The 21,653-nt window shown below is 29.6% G+C and overlaps 1 protein-coding gene and 1 long non-coding RNA gene across 2 annotated transcripts in view; one reads left to right on the top strand and one right to left on the bottom strand.

Annotated features, from left to right (window-relative positions):
- Nucleotides 1-21,653, bottom strand: part of LOC123258688 (inactive rhomboid protein 1-like) — a gene marked incomplete at its 3' end in the record, with an annotated part of 68,888 nt that overhangs the window by 4,155 nt on the left and 43,080 nt on the right. The window contains 1 exon segment of the mRNA XM_044718851.1: nucleotides 2,782-3,129. Coding sequence (XP_044574786.1) covers nucleotides 2,782-3,129 — 348 coding nt within the window.
- LOC123258705 lies at nucleotides 3,245-18,266 on the top strand. The gene is made up of 3 exons (XR_006508121.1): nucleotides 3,245-3,261; nucleotides 14,717-14,723; nucleotides 18,187-18,266. It is a non-coding gene; the product is annotated as an uncharacterized LOC123258705 (long non-coding RNA).

Below are 21,653 nucleotides of genomic sequence, written 5' to 3'. Positions count from 1 at the left end.
AAAGGTTTTTTAGCCGGTCTTCGGCCATGTAACCCTAGGACCTTTAGGCGTCGTTTAACAGTAGAAACATGAATATCTACGTTATATTTTTCTTTTAATTCATTTTTTATCATTACAGCGGACATCCGTCTATCATTTGCTGATAACTTTTTTATAATATGATCGATGTAAGAAGAAGTTTTTCTTGGGCGGCCTGTTCGAGGCTTACTTTCGACAGTTTTTCGTTTGTTATAGACTTTATTCCATAAGCTAACTAACTGTCGAGACACTTTAAACAAACGAGCAACTTCTGTTTGTTTCATTCCTTGTTTTAATGCATTAATAACGGCTTTTTTAAAATCACTAGAATATTCCTTGCACTTAGGCATATTGAAGTAACCACAACAAGTAAATATATGTAATAATAAAAACTAAGGAACAAGTAATCTGCGAGAGTTTTTCAAGTCAAATGCGTGTCAAAATACTTTTGAGCTCACGGTAAGTCAAGTACGTACGGTGGCGCGGTGTGTAAACAAACAAGTTGTAATTTGATACGCTTAAATAGTCGCAGTTACACTACTCTACATTATACTCAATACATTTTCCGATAGGCTTTTATTTTAAAAAAATATTAAAAAATTTTATGTTGTCAAAATACTTTTGAGCGCTACTGTAGTTTATTGGAAACGTTCCGATACAATAATGGAATAGCTTCAATATATTATGGGAATGGTTCCTATAATATTAAAGGAATGGTTTCTATAATATTATGGGAAAGACGCACATAATAATAGAAAAATGTTTATGTTCATAATAATGAAGCAATCACTTCAAAAATATAAAGTAATTATTATATATTTTTTTGCTAATAAATTTGTTTTTGTAAATAAAAATTGATCTTTCACTAGAGTGAAAAAATTTATTTTTCATAATTTTTATTCACGTGTGTACTTAATCTTAAATTGTTTATTCCAACTCAGTTATTATTGTGTTAGATAATATTTAAAAATATTCTAGCAATTCTAAAGTTTTTCTAATAAAAGGGATATTTTCTCATTATACAATTAGAGGAGCAAAATAGATATGGAAATTTATTGTTTATTTTTACAATTTAGTTTTATTTTTAAAACAAATTATTTATTTACAATACATACGTTGAATATTTATTAAATCCACTTTTTGGGTATGTAACTTTTATTGTTTATATGAACAATATTACTTATTTTACATATTTCAAATGATGTTATTGGGAAACAAGTAAAATTATCGAAATTACTAATAATTTCAAATGCTTCAAAGTGGTCATCGAAGTCACAAATAACTTGAGTTGTAATGATAAATATCTCAATATTATTAGGCATCATCACTATAATATTATGGGAATAGTTCCCATAATATTATAGGAATAGTTCCTATAATATTATAGGAATGGTTCCTATAATATTATAGGAATGGTTCCTATAATATTATAGAAACTATTCCTATATATTATGGGAATCATGCCGATATTACAGTTATAACTATAGGTATCGTTCCTATAATTAGAGGAACCATTCCCATAATTTAAGTAATCGCTGCTAAAATGGTATAGGAAAACATTTCATTAAAATTATAGGAATGATTTCTACATTTTTCTCTCCGTGTATGAAAAATTTCGATTGTCACATTGTAATTCAGGACTAGACTTTCAATATCTTAGTATATACTGTTTATATAGAAATTTTTACAATGGTATATCGTAAAAATTGGTATTTAAGTAGTAAATTTAGAAATGTAAAATTATAAAAGTAAAAATATTTTTAGTCTGATCCTGGATTACGATGTGACAATCGTAATTTTTCGTACAATTTTTTTTTTCATGTAGATTCGTTCGGTTCATAAAAGAGTTGGTAGCATGAATTATTAAATAACTCGATTTTGTTGTTATAATTAAGTAAATTTTTTTTCTTTCATGCATGTATTTTAATTATAATAAACATGATACCTAGCTTAATGGGTAAATGAAACAATGCGAAATACTTGTAAGACAAACTATGTAAATAATCGAAAATCATTATTTTTCTTTTTTACAACTTTACTTTATAAATTAGCAATAGAATGTTTTTTTTTTTTTTTTTTAAATTCAATAAGTATTATGAGTCATGCACTGATGGATTTTTCAAACGTTTTCATTTATCTAGTACTAATTGAATTAATATGAGTAATATATTATTTATATCACTACACTGTAAATCCAAGTATTTTAACAAAACACACACAAAGTGTTTTGTTTCTATCTTGAAGTATTGCAGTCACTTTTAAAACACTTCCACGTGTTTTAATTTCCTATGTTAAATGCCCATTTGTAGTCACTTTTAAAACACTTGGATTTACAGTATAAATTACCAAAATCGATTATAATCTTTCTTTTACTACTAATTGATAATTATCGATCTGTATTCTTACGACCGATTTGTTGCAAAATGGACAATCTTTATTACTAGGGATAGATTGATACATTTGTTTTTCCTACGTCAGATTTTATAGTAGAACTTCTATGAATTCGAGCTGCGGGATCGAAAATTTTCAGAATTTCAATTTACGATACTTGTGCTAGGATGTACACGAGTAACGAAAAACGATAATAGATTTCCCTCTCTTTTTAAATCGAATGTAAGAAGCTCAAATTTATAGGGGTTGTCCTGTACACTCCTTGTAAATATTGTGTTAGATGAAAGAATATTTTCTAGTGTAAATATAAAACCAGAAAAATTCAATGGTTTTACGTATAATATACATTACAATAATCTTAATTAGACATACTTGCGAATAGCTTCAGTGCGACTCATATTTCTTCGAAGTTTTGGTCGTTGACTCGTTGACGTTGCAGTAGTGCTTATTGAAGTACTTGCTTGAATAGCAGGGTGAGGACCAGCAGGTGCTGACACGCTCCTAGTAATAGCTATGTCCGATGTACTTATGGTTGAGGCGGTAGTTGCTGAAGGCACCGATGGTAAAATTGTCAGAACTGTTGATGTAGGGTTATCTGAACTCCCCATAGCACTACTTCCGCCAACGGCATACATACTAATATTTTGAGCATTTTCAGCATCACCACCAGAAGACGATATTGTTGACGTACCAGTTGTCCCTGAATTTGGAGATTGTTGCCTAGAAAACAATAATCATATAAATACGATTTATCGTTATTTAATCAATATATTTTTTAAATTTCACACTTTTCGATGAATGATAATCAATTAATCATTTGAATATCTCCTTAGTCAAAAACAAAAATTTTTTGTAGTTATTGGTAAGACTGATAATGATAATAAACAATATAAAAGGCACTTCATATTTTTTACATCCATACTAGCTGTGAATATTCGCTTCGCTGAGTCATTTTTAATAGTACAGTTATTTGTTAATATAAATTAAAAATTTTTGTAAAAAATCGACTGAAGTATGGGCTCGAAATTTCGCCTTGTATATAGTCGCAAAATTTATCCTCACTAATTAATAATTTTTCTGGATCGTTCTAAAAATTTCAACTTTTAAATTTTATAGAATGTTTTAAATGTTTCTAGAACAATCCAGAACATTATCGACCGTTTAGAATGTTGACATACATTTTAAAGCTTTCTAGATCATTTTAGAATTTTCTAAATATCTCTCATTTGATCAGAATCTAAATGTAGATTTTAGAACTTTCTAGATCATTTTAGAAATTTCTGGATCATTTTAGAATTTTTTAGAACATTATCATCCGATCAGAATCTATACTAGGCGCACATTTTAGAACTTTTTAGACCATTTTAGAATTTTTTAGAACATTCTCGATTGATCAGAACATTGGTATATCCAGATAATCTAGATTATTTTAGACCAATGATAGTTTCACATTTTTAAAGTTAACATGTTTTAACCCCTGCATCTTTTACACCCTTATAACTATCGACTTGCAACCACCATAGTACACGATGGGAGCTTTCTACCTATTATTGCCACATACAAACACTATTCGTCTGCGATGCGTAGTTTTGGCTGCAAAGTGAAATATACGGACACAAACCTCAATTTTTATATATATATATATATATATATATATATATAGATAAACTATACTTTGATTTACAAAAAAATTTTTGAAAGAATTAAGCAAAACATAAATAAATCTATTTATCATTCAAATAAATCCTTTAAAACTTATAGCTTTCATTGAAGCTAAACAAAAGTCAATCCTACCATAAACTTTTTTTTTCAACCATCAAAGTGAATCTTCATAAATTTTTAAAACAATAGTTTTTTTTTTTTTTTTTTTTTTTTAATTTACTCAATTGATTTCTACAGAATTTTTTAGGATATCAAGCGCTTTTTAGGACCAGCTTGATTTTTTTAATCGTAATTTGATATTAATATTCTTCAAGTTTTATCCATAACTATGAAGAAATAAAATACGATGAATAAACATATTTGAAAAACATTTTTTTCTTGTTTGAGATAAAGCGCGAGAAGTGTACCCTGTTAAATCTGTCTCTATTAGAATAAACTAGTCGACCTGTGCAAATATTTTAGACAATGTCGTGATCAAAAAACGGATGTTCATTTTATAATTCGGAAATAAGACTGATATTTATTATTACTGTTGGAAAAACAAAATCTTTTAAGAATAAATATTTACATTTACTCATTTCCACATTAAAATATTACCATTCGTTTTGACATCACGATATTGTGCGGAATATTATAGTGATTACGTTAATTAAATACGTTTATCGTTGGCGCACTTATTTCACTCGTTGCGCCAAAACAGCCGTAATCAAAATACCCATCCACTCAGTTACAAAGTTAAATGTATTTTGAACTGATGGCGTTGCATTTTTAAAGTTATTTTTTCATAAATTTCGTCGATAATAGAAAAAATAAGCTGTAACAAATTTTTATGGAGTTGAGTAAAGAGATCTAAACTTGCCATAAAAAACACTCAAGAAATGAGACGTATGATGATCATCAAATCATTTATTACTTCAAATAACTTACATTCGGCCATTCTTTCTGTTTCAGAAACTGTGATATTTCACTAAATTTGGTAAGATTCTATTTTACTTGCACTGACTTCGTCACAATTTATAGAAAATATCTTTGCATTAGGTTATGAATATTATTAAATGGGGAGAAATCGGATATTGTATAATTTCCGGTTATATAGACGAGTTGACTACTACCAACTGCAAATTCATACGGAATACTTCAAGTTATACCAATAATTTATAATTTGACATGTTTATGGACAATTTTCATAACTATGTTTATAAATTTTGAACTTGAAGACATGGTGAGGAAAATATTTCCAAGTTATTATGATTCAAAAATATTATTTGGAAAATTAATATCATCAAACTATTAACGTTATTAAGTTCACAAGTTTTTGAAAATTTACGATTTTTGTTCAACAAAAAATTATTTCTAAAACTAATTAATGAATCAGACCAACTTTTATTTTGAGATGTTTTTTTTTCCTCTAACTATAAGTGATTCACATCCACACAAATGATTAAGAAAAATAAAAATTGCGAAATAGTGAAATAAAAAAAAACATATCAGTTATATAACATTTGTAAAGAAGTACAGTCAAAACCGTTTACAGCGACTTCGCTTAAAGCGACGTGCCGGTTATTACGACAAAATTTTTAAGTCCCGTCTCTATTAAATATAAAATTCTCAAACCGAAAACCGCTTATAACAACATTGCTTATAGCGACAAATCGTTTATAGCAACCGAATTCACAGTACTTATAGTAGTAAACTCATAGTAAAATGCATTGGTTATAGCGTCTGATAAATACTTTCATTCGTTTTGCAGTAAATATACTTATGATGTCATCAAATTCTTTTGCAGCTTTAAATTAATGAGAATCACAATTTTCACTTTAGTTAATGGTCTTACAAGTTGTAGAAAACAATTTCGTTACAATCATAAAATAATTCTCCGACAAAGTAACTGATTATTTTCAAAAATAATTATGTTATTAAATCTATATTATTAAATGGAGTATTGAAATTTATACGTGGTTTTATTAAAAACCATTTTATTAAAATGTTTAATAAATTAATTTATGTGTAGTTTAATAAATGTTAAAAAAACTTTCATCAAGTATTTATTAGTTTAATAAACGTTCATCAAGTATTGTTTTTTAATTTAATCCGTGCATTTTTGTTTTCGAATATAATCCATGCATTGCTAATTTTTACTTATAACGACTGTCGGCTATAACGACCATTAACAGGAGGTCCCTTCAATGTCGTTATAAACGGTTTTCACTGTATATACTCAAATAAACAAAGTTCTCTGTGATATTAACGAGCTAGACAATTGACCCGCATAATCTCACTCGAAGAGTAGAGTAACAAGACCATAGAAATTTAAGTTTGTTCATTAAAGCTTGAACTTAACTGTTTTATACATAACGTTACGATTAAAAAAAAAAATAGTAAATGTGCCAACATCCAATTATTCTACTTAAAACAGTGTAAATAATTAAAGTCAGAGATCAAAGAAATTATGTTTACTGTAATAAAGCTTGCGGTTTCTAAAAAACCCTACACGGAAAAAAAATTGTAGAAAAAATTACAATTGTCATATTGTAATCCAGGACCAGACTTTCAATATCTTCACTTTTATAATGTTATATTTCTTGGTATTTTCTTTTTTTAACTTCCCGCTATGAAAATCGAAGATTTTCAAAAATCGGGAAGTTATTGGTTTTACCCGGTTTTGCAAAAATTGATTTTTCACTAGATCTCGACGTTTCGGGATCTCAGGAAGCTTCCCTGACTAACCTCGCGATGGTGTATGTACGTCTGTATGTATGTATGTATGTATGTACACTGTAAAAATTTTTTTGGACTCGGTGCGATGTAAATGATTCGGTGTAAAAATTTTTAACACGGACGGTCTGAAAATCGCACTAAGTGTAATGTTAAATTTGAACGGTGTGAATCTTAAATTTTACACCATCAAGCGTGTAAATATCTTTCCTGAGAATTTCTCATTAATAATACAATTTAATTGTTTAGTTTCAGGCTTGTAGGATATTAGATTATAAATAAACATGTAAAAATAATTATTTAAAAGTATATTTTTTTTTATATTATGCTATTTTACGGAGTAAAATAAAATTTTTATCGTTAAATTTGGTATCGTTAGAAAAGTTTTGATCAGGAGTTGTGCCTTCTCATGGTTTCATATCATTCTCACCAATAGTCAATTTATAATGATAAGTATTTAGGCTGCATTCCAAAATGCTCTATTTCTAGATACATATTTAAGAAATGACCTTGTATCTTGTGAACTATTGACTCATCGAGACCTTTCATTTGAGTACCCACATCAATTTTTCATATATTTTATATATTTATATATATATTATATATATGTCAGAGAGGCAGGGGCTTTTGTTGGAGATTCAGCATCTTGCGATTTACTCATTTTTATTAATACAATTAATTAATGTTCGCGATTACAACAAGATCAATTATTAAGAATGAATAAATAAACTCGTACAAGGTTGACTTAATTTAGAATACAAACAATATTAATAATATCTTGCGACAGACTGAGACTTAGAAAATAACGAATTCGCGATCACCAGAACGTCCGTTCGATCTCAATCTCAAAGTAAGACTGTCTTTTCCAAAACTACAGTGAAAACCGTTTATAACGACGTTGAAGGGACCTCCTGTTAATGGTCGTTATAGCCGACAGTCGTTATAAGTAAAAATTAGCAATGCATGGATTATATTCGAAAACAAAAATGCACGGATTAAATTAAAAAACAATACTTGATGAACGTTTATTAAACTAATAAATACTTGATGAAAGTTTTTTTAACATTTATTAAACTACACATAAATTAATTTATTAAACATTTTAATAAAATGGTTTTTAATAAAACCACGTATAAATTTTAATACTCCATTTAAAAATATAGATTTAATAACATAATTATTTTTGAAAATAATCAGTTACTTTGTCGGAGAATTATTTTAAGATTGTAACGAAATTGTTTTCTACGACTTGTAAGACCATTAACTAAAGTGAAAATTGTGATTCTCATTATACTTGCGTCTCGTTCTCGATGATTATATAATTGATTACTTGTAGTACTGTCAAGTACGAGTCAACTACACAACTTTTAGCGTTTAAATTCAAAAACTTTTCCTGCCCGCTAACTCCGCTACGTGGCGCTCAACCATCATGGCGTCATATTGTTTTGTTGTGTCAACGACAACGGATGCGTAAAATAAAAATCGCTGTTATTTATTTCATTTTAAATAAATTAAATAACTTTCGATCATGGGAAAATCGAGAAAGAGATCTCGTTCACCTAGAAGATCTCACTCGACTTCAAGAGATCGCAGTAGATCACCAAAAATCTCAAAGCGAGACTTACAACAACAAATAACCGCAATGGCAAAGTCTATTGCTGAACTCATCGAGGTCCAAAAGACCGCCAATAAGGCACCTAATATAGAAATTCAAGCACTTAAAGGTAAAAATAATTTAATTAAACATGATTAAATTCCAATAAATCCAAAATGAATATACCTTCCATACGAAGGTCGTACGAGGTAGCTCCACACGAGCCTAACCTAGTTCCATACGAACAATAGTTATATATCTATATTCATATACATTTATATATACTTTCTGATAGGCTTATTCCACACGAATAATACCTATGATACAAGGCATTATGTTTCATCATGAAACTGATGACAAATATTTTATTTACAGACCCCGTCGATAGTGCCAATGAAAATTCTGAAAAATTAGTAGTAGATGAGTCTAGTGACAAAGATTCAGAGATGAAAAAACCTTACGATGGTGATATAGAGGATGGTGAAGTTACAATTGAAGAGGACTACCCGGAACTAGATGATGAACTTCTGGAAGTACTAGCCGAAGAAGTCACAGACTCAGGCTGTCAGGTAAAAGTTAACGAGAAACTTAAGAAATAGTGGAAGGGCTGGATGGAAAAAGGTATTTCAGAAGAAGTTAGAAAAGAACTTCTCAAGAAATATCCCAGAGATGGTGAATTCGTTACTGAGGCACCAAAAGTCAATCTCGAGGTACAGCGTCACCTTACTGAGATTGCTAAAAAACGAGATGAACACTTCAAGCAGACACAGAGCTGCGTAGGAACAGCACTGTCATCCCTGAGTGCAGCAGTCTCCATGCTGACAGAAGTCTCAACAGAACCAGTCAACCAGACACTTCTGTTACAACATCTCTGGGATACGGGAAAGATCCTATCAGATATTTTTCACCAGCAGTCGGAGGCTAGAAAATCTTTTATTACGCCAACATTAGACAAGGACCTTAAGCCTACTCTTGATGCTAGTGTATCAGACGAGTGGCTGTATGGTCAAAAGTTAACCGAACAGGTTAAAGAGGCCAAAGCTATAGTTAAAGCTGCCTCTACATTAAAGGCAACTGATAAACCAATAGCTAAAAAGCCAGCTAGTGAAGTTTTTGCTCAGGGAAACGGGAGAGGCCCACCTGCGAGATCCAGGCAGGTGGGCTCCCACTTTTCGAGGAAATTCACGGGCGTGAATTACCGACACCGAGTTCCGGCAACATCATCGAGACCAGCGCAGAGAACCAATACCGACAGGGGTCAGACGTCGAGGAAGAAGTAGATACCAGGGGTAACGAGGATTCTAGTAAGGTAAATAAAATAGCAGGTCGACTAAAATATTTTGCTGGACAGTGGAAAAAGGTAACTGAGGATAAGTTTATTCTGAACTGCATTGAAGGCTGTAATATTTCTTTTGAGAATGTCCCTTTTCAAACTTCCGAGCCTCTGGAACCTACATGGTCTCCAGAAGAACAGGCTAGGGTTGAAGTTGCAATACAAAAGTTAGTTTCAAAGCAAGCTATAGAAGCTTGCACGGAAGATGAAGGTCAATTTGTTTCAACTTACTTTTTAGTCCCTAAGCCAGATGGGTCAGATAGGTTCATAATTAATCTTAAAAGACTTAATGAGTTTATTCAAACGTCACATTTTAAAATGGAGGACCTAAGATCAGCAAGAAACTTGCTAGATAAAAATGCTTTTATGGCAAGTATTGATGTAGAAGACGCCTATCTCTTAGTACCGGTAGACAAAGCTAGTAAAAAATTTCTTAGGTTTAGATTTAAGGGCCAGCTGTACCAATTTACCTGCCTACCTTTCGGCTTATCAACTAGTCCATATATTTTTACTAAAATTATGAAGCCAGTGGTTAATAAGCTCAGATCTCGGGGGTTCATATCAGTGATTTACTTGGATGATATCTTGTGTATAGGGAATTCTTTTGAGTCATGTCAAACGAATGTAGAATACACCATCGAATTTCTAGAATCCTTAGGATTTATAATAAATTATTCTAAGAGCCAAATTACTCCTTGCAGGAGCTGTAAGTACCTTGGTTTTGTTTTAGACTCGCAAAAATATCGAGTTGAACCAACATCCAAAAAGAGATCTCAGGTAATCTCGCTCCTAAGAGACATAGAACCCCATAGAAACTATAAAATTAGGACAATTGCTCATGTAATAGGAATTTTAGTGGCTTGTTGCCCAGGAGTAGAATATGGTAAAGTATTTTGCAAAAGACTTGAGAGAGCAAAATGGTTGGCATTGTTAGTAAATAATAATGACTTTGAGGGATCTATGAAACTAAACGAGACTGTATTCGAAGATGTACTCTGGTGGAAAAGAAATATCTCGAAAACAAGTAGTAAAATAAAAACCCAAAATTACAGCCTAGTCATCAGTTTTGATGCTTCTAGAACTGGTTGGGATGCAGAATCACAGGGAAATGTGACACACGGTTTCTGGAGCCCGGAAGATCAAAAATTACATATTAACCATTTAGAGCTTCTAGCAGCCTTTTTTGCACTTAAATGTTTTGCCTTAGAGGCTCGCGACTGTGAAATATTACTCCGTATTGATAATACAACGGCAATAGCGTATATTAATAAAGCGGGAGGAATTAAATACCCAGGGCTTAGCGAGCTAGCAAGGAGTATCTGGCAATGGTGCGAGAGTAGGAATATTTGGGTGGTAGCTTCTTATATTCCGTCAAAGCTAAATGTCGAAGCTGATAGAGCTTCCAGACAAGTAAATCTGGATACTGAATGGGAATTGTCACAAACTGCCTTTCAAAAAGTCTTAGGTTGTTATGGCCCTTTCTCAATCGATCTTTTTGGTTCTCGCGTTAACAAAAAATGCTCAAGGTTCTGTTCGCGCTATCCGGACCCGGACGCAGAGTTAGTAGATGCATTTACTTTCTCATGGAGGAGTGAAAGGTTTTATGCATTTCCACCTTTTGCCCTTATATTACCAGCTTTAAGAAAAATAATTAATGATAAAGCTTCGGGAGTTCTAGTTGTACCACATTGGCCTGCACAGCCGTGGTATCCCCTGTTTACCTCTATCCTATGTCAGCCACCTCTAATTTTTGAACCAAAAATTAATTTATTGCAATCTCCTTTCAGGCAACAGAATCATCCACATGCTCGCAAATTATCTCTAATGGTCGGCAAATTATCAGGCAAGCTTTCATCAGAAAAGTAATTTCAAACGAAGCAGCGGAAATAATGTTAGACTCCATAACAGAGTCTACAGTCAAGCAATATGAAGGCTGCCTGAAAAAGTGGTTGTTTTTTGCAGACCAAGAAAGAATAGATGCCTTTAATCCTCAAAACACTGATGTCATAAAATTCTTGGCGGATAGATTTAGTAAAGGAGCAAAATATGGGACCATAAACTCAACAAGAACAGCGATATCTCTGATTTCACAGAACAATCTCTCAAAGGACGTTATGATTTCACGATTCATCAGGGGTACCTTTAAAAAAAGGCCAACAAGACCAAAATATGCGGAGACTTAATACCGTAACACCTGTGTATTAACAACGGTGTAGCGGTGCTCTTTTGCGGTGTTAAAAATCCGGTGTTAAGCCGGTGTAATACCGGTGTAACAGTAGAATAAATTTACACCGTATCGGAGCATGAATATTACATGATCCATAAAACACAATTAATATTCAATATTTATCAAAATGAGACAAGTAAAATTTATTTAAGAATTTTCGATTTATAAAATTACGCAGAAATCGATTTAATGAATGTTATACAACAAGTTAAATAATATTTACAATATTAAATGTTTGGGAACAATATAATAATTATTTTTATCGTAACCATGATGTTTCTCACAATATAATGGATGTTTTAACATGATAAATTAATAATTTGATAACTTTGCTTTTTTTTTTTCAGATATTTCATTTGCACATAAACTCATATTGTAACACATAAGCTCCCATAGCTTACACAACAGCATTATATTATCATTATAAAAGAAAATTCTTTGAATTTCACCGTAAATGGGTAATTCGTAAATTCTTCAATTGTTCTAAAAACGTCCTGAAATTGTACAAAAAATTTTTCATCCATTAATTTCGGGACAAATATACAACTGTGCAAAAATAAATTATCTCTATGAAAATCATTTAAAAAACGTTCAAAATTGTCGTAAAATTGTTCTAAAAATGTTTCAAATTTGTTGTAAAAACACTCTATAACTGTCCAAGAAATGTTCCAAAATTATCTCAAAAATATCCGAAAAATGTCTCAAAAGTATTCAAAATTGGATCTCAAATAGTTAAGAAAATGTTTTAAGATTATTCAAAAAAGGTTCCACATAAGATTTATGGACGGAATTTCAACTAAATTGCTTCAAATAAATTGCATTGATTCTAAAATTATCTTAGAAGTATTCCGAAAATCTTAAAAAAAATACTTAGAAGTTATGAAATAATTACTAAAATGTACTATTTTGGAGTTTACACTGTAAAAAATTTGCGGAGTGAACACGGAGTGAATGAAGAGTGAATGATTTTTAATTGATTCACTCCTAGCGGGAGTGATATTTACTCCGAGAAGGAGTTAATTTTTATTAATAATAAAATTCACTCCGCATTCACTTCCAAAATAAATGAATTTGGAAATAAATAAATTTTTGTAAAGAAAATATTTTTATAAACCCTTTTTATATTTAATTATTAAAAATTTAATTTATTATTTTTAATAATATTTCATTTTAATTATTATTATAATGTTTTTATTTATTTTTTTTTTTATAAATTAATTATAATTAAAAATTGTCAAGAAAAAAAATGTAGATATATATATATATATACTAGCGGACCCGACAGACGTTGTCATGTACACACGTCTTAAATTTAGAAATTTTAGGAATGAGCTTGTATAGTTAAAAACATCATTAGTTAACAATATGCAATGGGCATTCTTCAATAATTAACATTTTCGTAAATATAAGCCCATTCTGATTTTATACTCACTCACCAAGAGCTTTCATTTGAATACCCACATGCATTTTTGATATATTTTATATATTTATATATTTCACAAATACCACATATATAAAATGTATAAAAAATGTTATGTGGGTACTCAAATGAAAGAACTCGATGAGTGTAACATCGGAATGAGCTTATATCGTTAAAAACATCATTAGTTAACAAAATACATTATCATTCGTTAATTATTAACATTTTCATAAATATAAGTCCATTATGATTTTATACTCATCGAGACCTTTCATTTGAGTACCCACATGAATTTTTTCAAATATCTTATATATATGATATTTATAAAATATATGAAAAGTGCATGTGGGTAGTCAAGGTCAACAACATTTTACAAATAAAAAATCTATTAAATAAACATTTTCTCGTGGACTGAATTGTGAATTTAAACCATTCTGGAATCCACCGGAAGACACACAAAAAATTTCATTAAAATCGGTCCAGCCCTTTAGGAGGAGTTCAGTGACAAACACACGCACAGAAGAAATATATATATATATATATATATATATATATATAGTATATATATATATATATATATATATATATATAAAGATTAATTTTGAGATTTTTTTTGTAGAACGAAAATTCATCCTTATTTTATTTATTTTAAAAACTCCAAACGCGGATGTTTTTCGGAGTGAAATTCGAAATCACTCTGAAATCACTCCGCAAATAAAAACTCCGGATTCACTCCCTACGCGGAGTGATTAATTACTTCACTCCAGAACTCCGAGTGATGGGAGTGAAATGGGAGTGAAATTCACTCCGGATTTTTTACAGTGTACGATTATTTATATGATGTTCTAAAATTGTCCTTTAATAATGGTGTTAAAGTAACACGGATCGAAAATTTACATCGAGAGAATTTCACACCATTATTTCATTATTTATCGACTGAATATTTTATTATTTTAAACTTTCTAAATTAAATATTAACTTTTTTTGATTATTTATTTTTAATTATTAAACATAAAAAGTTTAATTATAAAAATTATGTTAGTTAAAATAGTATCAACACCGGAAAATTTATAACACCGATTTAACACCAAAAAAAAATATTTACACCGCGAACGGTGTTACTGCTACACTGATTTCGGTGTTGAATTTAACACCGTACACCGCATGGACACACCGGTTTTTTTTGTACAGTATATATGTAATATATATATAAATATATAAAAAAATTATGTGGGTACTTAAATGAAGATTCTTGATGAGTGTAACATCGGGATGAGCTTATATTTTTAAAAATATATATAAAAATATATTTAAGACTATAAACATTCGATTTTTATCAATTGACTCTTACATAAGATCCACCGTATACTTAGATTAATTTTTAACAACTTGAATATTAACATTCTTGTTGCAGACTTTCCAATGATATTAAGATTTACGTTGGAATGACTTTACTCCGTGAAATGGCATAGTATAAAAAAAACATACTTTTAAATATTCATTTCTATACATGTTTATATTTATAATCTAATATCGTACAAGTCTGAAACTAAACAATCAAATTAATTAATGAGAAATTTTTAGGAAATACATTTACACGCTTGATGGTGTAAAATTTAGGATTCACACCGTTCAAATTTAACACTACACTTAGTGCGATTTTCACACCGTCCGTGTTAAAAATTTTTACACCGAATCATTTACACCACACCGAGTCCAAAAAATTTTTTACAGTGTACGTATGTGTGTGTGTGTGTGTGTGTGTGTGTGTGTGTGTGTGTGTGTGTGTGTGTGTGTGTGTGTGTGTGTGTGTGTGTGGATGTGGATGTGGATGTATGTAAACCTCTAATAACTTTTGAACGTCTTGACCGGTATAATTACGGTTGGTGCCATTCGAAAGGGCTTGACTGAAGTTAGGTTCCGAATGTACTTTGGACCGATTCGGACCAGTAGATTTTGAGAAATCCCAAACACTACAAAAAAAAATTTTTTCAAATGTGGTTTTTTTGGAATAACTTTCAAACGGCTTGACCGATCAATTCCAAAAACTAATCAGCTCTTAACATCAAAAAACCACGTCGATCGCTGCCAATCCGGTCAAAATCAGTTAATTCGTTTGAGAGTTGACGAAAGAAAACCGAAAAAAGTGTTTTTTGGAATTACTCCGAAATTTCTTGTTCTATCAATTCAAACTTAAAAATTTTTCATGAAGCTTAAGAAACTGCGTCGAATGCAACCAACCGCGTGGAAATCGGTTCATTCATTCAAAAGTTATTGCGATTTGAAAATTCAAAAAATAGTGTTTTATCATTCTTCTATCAGATTTTTGAGCTCAAAGAGCTTAAAATAACATACATATTGTATTTATGAGCTCGAAGAGCTCAAAAACGTCATAAGTGCAATTTCAAGCGTTTAAGTATAGAATTGGCGCGAAGTTGCAGGGATGGCCTTCAGAGTCAACCATTTTCCTAATTTTTAAGTATTATATTATTGTATTAAATTATTCTTTTGATTTCTCAAAATTTATTCTTTCGATTCTTTTCAAATTCCTATAATATTTACATATATACAGTTTGTTCCCGCAAGTAGTTTCTATAGCTTCAAAAACGTTAAAATCTGAAAAAAACTGAACAACTTTTTTAATTTTTGAAAATTTTCTCGTAAAAAGTTGAAAAATTTTTAAACACCTTTTTAGAATTGCTTTTATAAAAATGCAATGACATTTCTTTCAGCCATTATTTTCTCTTTAAATGTTGTACAATAATGATGATAATTGAATCAGTAATATACTTAGTGACGATTTCACTGATCCATCTTTCAAAGCTTCAGACTTGATAGTCCAGAAATTATTACTACTTGCATATAATAATGATGATTTTACTCGCTCAATGTCAGAAAAGAGAGATGACATGAAGTTTTAAAATAGATTTCTAAACATTTAAAATTTTCAATTAATCAGAATTTTCAATTAATTTTTTTCTTTATATACAATCCAATAAGTATTCTTTTTTAAAACACGAATCAAATCTTATCTAAATGTAAGGTAGTAATTTAGTAAGAAGTCTGCGAAAGTCAACAAAGTAACATCTAATATCCTTTATTAAAAAGATGATGTGACGTTTTCATTATTGTTGCTTTTCGTTGCTATGGTGATCACTTTGGCAACGGTTATCATAGCAACGAGTACCATGGCAATAGTTACCATAGCAACGTCTACTATGACAACAGTTACCATAGCAACCGTTATTATGACAACGGTTACCATGGCAACAGTTAAATATTAATGAGTAAAATTTGTAAAAATATTGATTAATTAAACTGTCGATGATAAACATTTTGACAGAAGCGCGCAAAGCGCGTTCGAATTTCTAGTACTTATAAAAAAGACTAGAAATTTTTTAAGAAGCTTATTTTCTGTAGGCATTTTATCAAATTCAAATTAATTATTTTATAAATATAAACAATTTATAACCATAATAATAAATAATAAGACTTGTTAATTTGATGTACTAATTAGTGAATGCAGATAGAAGAGATATGTCTGATGCGCGTGGTACGTAATGTAAAATATGCGCATCTATATTTATTGACATAATTGTAGATTTAGCTACAGGGAATTAGGATCATTCCAAAGGCAATGAAATGATTTAGAGTAGAAAAAAAGAGTTATGTTTATCGAATACATATGAAGGGACATGTGTTAAAATTTAAATAAACTAAAATTGACATGGAACCGTCAAATTTATAACTTGTACGTATTATTACATTAATGCAATAATATAAATTGAATAGATGTTTTAATTATTGAATATCAGAAGGATCGCGAATGAATTTTCAATTAAAGAGATAGCCATGATAACTATTGATATTATTATTACAATGCGTGAATTGAATTAAAGGGGTTAGACGTAATCAAAATTTCCATAAATACGAATTTTTTTGATCTTGCTTTTATCTTGCAATCATTCAAAAATTTTTTAAAAATTTCCAGTTATTCTAACGAATGATTTTTGAAAATATCCGTGAAACGTATTTTTGAGCTCAAAAAAATTCTAAAGACAGAAGAAAACTTTTTTCATCTTAATAAAAATTCTCATAACATAAAAATGTTAATTTAGTAATTAAAAATGGCCAAAAGAGTTTAGCTATTCTAAAATCAATGTTTTATATTTATTTATTTGAATATAAAATATAAAACTATTTTTTTCATTTGCTTCATATACATATTAACGCTTAAAAACAGTTAAAATCTATAGATAAGAGTTATAAGTCAGCTAATTAAAATAAATAATCGCAGTAACGTTTTTTATATCTAGACATTTAAGGAAGTCCTTTCGCTCCAGTTGAGTCAAAACAACTGTAGTAGTCAATATACGATAAATTAAAATAAAAAAAAACCCATAAAAATTCTTAAAATTAAAAAATAAATAGTATATGAGGCATTAATCGTTGAAATTTTAAAAAAAAAAAAAAAAAATAGTTAAATACAAAAATTAATTTGACTCTTTCAAATCAGCTGCTAGTAACCTAACCGTGATTTGGCAACGCTGAACTTCAGTTGTTTACATTTTCATTTGCACAATATAACCTTAACCACGTTTAAGTTTTTGCAGTCAGTGTAAATAAATAAATTAGTTTTAATTTATTGAATGGTCTGAAGCTTGCGCGCTATGCAACGTTGCCAAATGTTTTGACTTCATTTTAATGTAGATTGCTTGAGAATTTTTTGTGATTTTATAATTTTGATTTTTCCATATATTCCACGGCAACCTATATATTTTATTGCAAAAAATGAAACCTGAATATTTCGAAAACATTATTTTGAGTTTTTTTTTACCCCATCTAATCGGTAGTTAATACCATAATGCGAGAAAGTTGTTAAGGTCTGACTTTCTCGTAAGACTCGGAAAAAATAGTAACATTTTTAAAAATTTTTTTTTCAAAAATTTGCACGGTAAAGACTAAATTAAAATTCCTTAGTAGATAAATAAGGACTTCAACTATTAGATAAAAATTAATTTTATGCGTAATCTAATATTTTTCATTTAACATTGATGGCGAAAGGACCTCCTATTAATTGGCGTGGCATTCGCATTTACTGGAAAATCGTATCACCCTCTCTCTCGAAATAACGGGAACAGTTATTAGATTAGCGGGATACAACGTTGCAATCTAATTGCATTACCCGATTGGACGAACACAGTTCATTGTTTGACAACTTTCACAATACATCAATTCATAACAATGCAATCATCTCATCGCATTTATTAATTGATTTTGAATATTATATCGAGTAAACGATTTTATTTTAGTCTCGCTTAATATTGTTGATAACTAAAAATATATTGCAATTAAGTCAATATAAAAACCTGGTTCGATTGAAGCAATGGTAGTTAAATCATGAAAGCTGAAAATTTACTAAGATTATTAGTGGTTTTCATTTTCATAGTTTTCTTATAAGTTTTTAGGTAGATTTCATAGAAATCTATCTGTTGCATTGGTCTTCATCTCAGAATTTACTTAAAATTTTGTCATATTATCTTTATAATAGTTGAGTAAGGCTCGAAAAAATCATATATACATTTAATGAAATTCGTAAAATCTATTTACTAGGACTTTAAAAAAATTGAAATACACAATGACGCACACCAAGTACGTTCTAAAATTTTTTTTTTAATTTTTAAATTTACAATAAGATTTTTTTTAATTTCCGAAAATCATAAACAATCATATCGGTTACTTAGATTTTTAAATTTTTTTATTTTGTATCTTTTTGTAAAGAAAAAAAAAAATTTTTTTTTCCTAATAATCTTATGAACGTGGACTTGGCGCGATTTTTTGACAGTGAAACTGTTTTTGTTCGGATTTTAGTATTTTTTGTAATTATAATGAAAATTTACAATTGGTACCAACTTAAATCTCGCGTTGGCAGCATTTTTTACTGCAAACTATTCTCTTGAAGCTACAGTTTATGTAGATATAATTCCAGTGCACCCTGGCGGTCGTAAATGTAAGCTGTGAATTACTTTTTTTAACTGTAGTTGCGTATCTATAGGAGGATTACTACACATTTTTATTTTATCTAGTCTGTGGCGCTGACCTTTCTCCATAAAAAAAAAGTCAGGATCGAAATTTGTGAGCGAGCTATAGTATGTGCTGATAAAATTTAATAATTTCAAGTAAATAAATTGTTATAAGTGAATATAATTAATTAATACGGTGAAATAAATTATGAATTACTGTTATGATAAACAAATTGGGTAAAAAAAGTACCGTAGAATTAAATAAAATTTCGCAACCTCAAAAAACCGTTCTGCTTACAGTAAACATAGTCAGTAGTCTGGCGCTCCGTTTACAACGGATTTGAACGGAACTTGGCGCCAGATTCTACCGAATCTGTGGATATATATGGGGCATTCCACGCCAAATCGACCACTTTTGACCCTGACCCCTTTTGATTTGGCTGAAAGTTTACCATCCTTTTCTACCCTATCAAAAACGTCTCTCATAATTTTTTCAAATTTTTTTACCCAACCAAAAAAAAGTTATGAATTTTTCAAAAAAACCGCTTTTTTATTTTTAAATTGCCATAATTTTTTCAAAAATTGACTTATCGGGACGTTTTTTTTTTTTCAAAGTTTTTGTTATTAAATGTTCTTTTTGGAAAAAAATATAAAAAAATTATTCAAACCTATCTTCATTGTTATTTTTTAGATTTTCTGAAAAAACTCCGAATTTCTCGATGATAACCATTTTTAATTTCTTTTTTCTTTCTTTCATATAAAACTTTGACATTTTCTGCAAATATCCTGAAATTTTCAGAAAGGTTTTTTTTTCGATTTCTATTTTTTTGTTCAATTGAAAAAAAAAAATTTTTTTTTTTTAATCTTATTTTTCATAACACCGGTCCAAAAATTTCCGGGAATCCTCAAAAAACAAGAAAAAAGACCATTCGGCAGCCGAAATGGGAGTAGATTTCATCATGAATAGAAAAAAAATATAACGAGGATTGTATACAAAACTAGGGTTTTTAACTTCTATGCAATTGACAAAAATATATATCAACGGAAAAATTTTAAAACCAGTGCAATAGCAAATTTCATAATTGGCATAGCGGAATAGAACATAATTTTAAGACTACACATATGATATGGTACTCAAATCGAAGCTTATTTACAGAGCTTTCAGATGCAATTTACAGAGATTCAATAAGTCATCCTATTCCAAAGTTATTCGGGTTAAAAAGTGAAAAAATATGAATTTTTATAATTTCAAAATTTTTAAATCCTGGCATTTCTAAAAAATTTTACGACTACACATATGATATAGTACTCAAATTGAAGCTTATTTAAAGAGCTTTCAGATGTATTTTATAGAATTTCAATAAGTTATCCCATTCAAAAATTATTCGAGTAAGAAAGTGAAGAAATATGAATTTTTATGATTTTCAAAATTTTGAAATCCTGATATTTCTAAATTACTTGACCGATTAAGTTCATCTTCGAACTTGACTTTAGTATTTATCTGTAGAATAAGTATGATGAGTTTGGTAGAGATCCGTTGTAAATTGGCGACGTTATCGTCGTGACAAGCCGCGTTATATCCGATATATATATATATATATATATATATATATATATATATAGTTATATATATATATATATATATATATATATATATATATATATATATATATATACATATATATACTAGCTGACCCGGCAACATTTAGAAGTTTACGTCTGAATAACTTTGAACAGCTGCCTTTATGATAAAGTGTAAGAGACCTTTTTTTGTAGAGCGTTGAATTCTCTACAAAAGAATATGCTATGGACTTATATATATGAGGTGTATGCCGAGCTAAAAATAAACAAAAAAATAATTTTTTTTCCTATGATATTTTAAATGGGAAATGAAAAAGTGGGGACAGATACTACTCTAATATTAATATTAAGAGCTCCGCTTTTGAACAGGCTTCTGTTCTCACCTTCATGCAAGTTTTCAGCTGTTTTTCGTTGAAAAAGGTCGCCTAAAATTGACTTTATATATTATATATATATATATATGTTTCAGTGACTTCAGAAAATTTACACTGACTAAAAGTACATCTTTCTCAAAAAGAATTGTCAGCAATTTTTAATTGTGAATTTCCACTGAAATTTTCTCTGATGGTATGGGGGCCTCCTTGCCGATAAAAATCTTAATTGAAAAGTAATAATCAAGTGGTCATTCTTCAAAATTTGGGATCAAGGAGTATTCGGCAGGGCAATAATAATAATAATAACTATCTATC

The sequence above is a fragment of the Cotesia glomerata genome, linkage group LG2 (genome assembly GCF_020080835.1).
Source record: "Cotesia glomerata isolate CgM1 linkage group LG2, MPM_Cglom_v2.3, whole genome shotgun sequence".
Lineage (NCBI taxonomy): Eukaryota > Metazoa > Arthropoda > Insecta > Hymenoptera > Braconidae > Cotesia > Cotesia glomerata.
The sequence above is the reverse complement of the archived record's forward strand: the minus strand, read 5'-3'. Positions and strand labels throughout refer to the sequence as shown.